Source organism: Otolemur garnettii, unplaced genomic scaffold (genome assembly GCF_000181295.1).
Source record: "Otolemur garnettii isolate 467f Iridium unplaced genomic scaffold, OtoGar3 scaffold00003, whole genome shotgun sequence".
Lineage (NCBI taxonomy): Eukaryota > Metazoa > Chordata > Mammalia > Primates > Galagidae > Otolemur > Otolemur garnettii.
In genome coordinates this window covers 8,435,523-8,438,087 of record NW_003852398.1, presented here as the reverse complement: position 1 = coordinate 8,438,087, position 2,565 = coordinate 8,435,523, and the positions used below count along the sequence as shown (strand labels likewise).

Here is a 2,565-nt window from a genome sequence, read left to right as displayed (position 1 = left end):
AAAAAAAAAAAAAAAAAAAAAAAAAGAAAGAAAGAAAGAAAAGGTAAATTATTGCTTTGGAAGCAACAGAACATTGTCACTTCCAAGTCAAAGCTCTTTCATTATATTCTGGAAAAGCTGCTATTTGAATCTTCTAGATAAAAATTCACTCTTACAATTGTGGAAATTGTGACACCACCACCAAACTGATGCTGACCAATAATAAACATTTAATAAATTTGAGTCCTTACATATCCATCTTATAAAAGATACCACCTGCAACATTTTAACATACACTTATGTATTTTACTGTTGCACAACTACATGATTATCTTCCATGAAAACTGCATTGACAATAGATTGAAATTAGCATTAACAATATCTCAACTTCTATGGATAAAATAGGTGAATGCTGCAATAAGGCAAACAAAGTTACTACCTTGTCCCAGTCACTCGTTTATAGTTGTCTTTGGAATGGACTGCTAAAATACTGACTCCTGAGCCAATATTCACTACCAGCAGTGGATAAGGATCATCTAGGTTAAAAGGCATCTTTTGGCATCGCTCAGGTTCTGAGGCATTAGCAAAATAATAGCACTCTGCTTGTCCATTGAAACTGACAGAATCTATATACAGCAAGCCCTTTACAAGGCAGTCAAGTTCATCCAGTTTGTGCAGGTGGAGGTTTCCAATCTGTTAAAAAGAAAAAAATTTAATTGAGAAAAAGGACAGCACTTAAGTCGATACTTAACTGCACTATGTTATTTTCATGTAAGTCACAAAATTTAAAGATCACATTTTCACAACTCTTCCCACCTCAGCCTTCAGAGTGCTAGGATTAGAGGCGTGAGCCACCTCACCTGGCTTGGAAATTTTCTTTATAATTACATGAGCCTAAATAAAAGCAAAATATCTTATCTAGTTGTGTACATACAAGTACTCTTCACATGGTTTTAGTATATACTAAATTTGCTAAGAATTCAACCACCATACCAACTAAGGGAATATTGTGCTTCTTACTGTTTGGAATTTTACCAAGTGTTATGTGGCATCTTGGAGAGTCATGTCACCAGCAGCAATGCTATTTATGGCATCTGGTTTTCCAATGAAACACACTACATGTCAATCTCACATTTCTAGCTTTGGTATTCACAAATCTATGCATAGGTGCATACATCTATTTCATTATGTCCTCTGAGTGAACTCACACCAGCAAATCAACCTACTGATACATAAACACCTTAATGTCCTGCCTTTATATTACAGTTTGAGTGTCGTTGTTCAAAATTACTAAATTTATTTCAGGCTAGTAAAGAGTATGTTACAAAATATCTCAGTTTAGACATCACTTCCTCTAGGTAGCTCTTCAATTCTCTAGGAATTGTTAAGCACCATTCTTCTGTGTTCCCATGGCACCTTTTAAATTTGGAATTGTAAGCTCAGTGCCTGTAGCTCAGCGGCTAGGGCGCCAGTCACATACAACCAAAAAAATAGCTGGGCATTGTTGCGGCCTATAGTCCCAGCTACTTGGGAGGCTGAGGCACAAGAACCGCTGAGGCCAAGAATATGAGGTTGCTATGACTTATGATGCCATGGCACTCTACCCAAGGCGACATAGTGAGTCTCTATCTCAAAAAAAAAAAAAAGAGAAAAAGAGAAAGAAAAAAAATTGGAATTGTATTAATTATAATGCACTATACTTTTACTTATAATTTGTTTGGTATAGAATATAAAACTCTTTTGAGAGCTCCACTGTCTTAAGCCCAGCTGTGTTCTTCCAGTGTTTAGTATACATGCTAGATGATTAGATATTTGCCTGAAACATGACTATCAACAACATATAGAATCTCATCATTAGAAAATATTGTTACTTTTTTTTTGCTTTTGGAGACAAAGTCTCACTATGTTGCCCTCGGTAGAGTGCTGTGGCATAGCTCACAGCAACCTCCAACTCTTGGGTTTAAGCGATTCTCTTGCCTTAGCCTCCCAAGTAGCTGGGGCTATAGGCACATACCACAACACCTAGCTATTTTTCATTGCAGTTGTCATTTGTTGTTTGGCAGGCCCTGGCTGGGTTTGAACCTGCCTGCCTCAGTGTTCATGGCTGGGGCTATAACCTCTGTGCTATAGGTGCCAAGCCTATTGTTACACATTTTTAAAAAATTAGAACCATATTTGGAGACCAGTATCTTCAATGTCCTAGTGAAAGCTGGCTTTAAGGACACTGGCAGTCACATGTCTGAACTGGTCTTAAATTTATGAAACCTATGTTCAAATTACCAATACAAAGTAGCAGGTAATTATTGGTTTGAATTATGTGCTGTTAGGTTTGCCAACCTTTGGTATTTTCCATTAAATACCATAGCAGTTATCTACCAAAATAAAGAGCGGTCAAATTAAAGTTGTATCTTTAAACAACCTCAAATTACAAGGGCCTATATAAGTAATTATATATTATTTATAATATTTTATTAACAGCATTTTCTTAAATGACTTTCAGAATTTAAACATCTACATTTTCCAGGAAAATGAATTTTAGTAGCCCCACATACCAACTTTGAATCTCTATTTTTTTTTTTTTTTTTT

General features: G+C 35.8%; 1 protein-coding gene across 1 annotated transcript in view; it reads right to left on the bottom strand.

The window, feature by feature from the left end:
* PANK3 (pantothenate kinase 3) overlaps positions 1-2,565 on the bottom strand; it is a 24,636-nt gene that overhangs the window by 10,333 nt on the left and 11,738 nt on the right. The window contains exon 3 of the mRNA XM_003781961.3: positions 419-672. Within this exon, the coding sequence (XP_003782009.1) occupies positions 419-672 (254 nt within the window). The remainder of the gene's footprint in view (positions 1-418; positions 673-2,565) is intronic.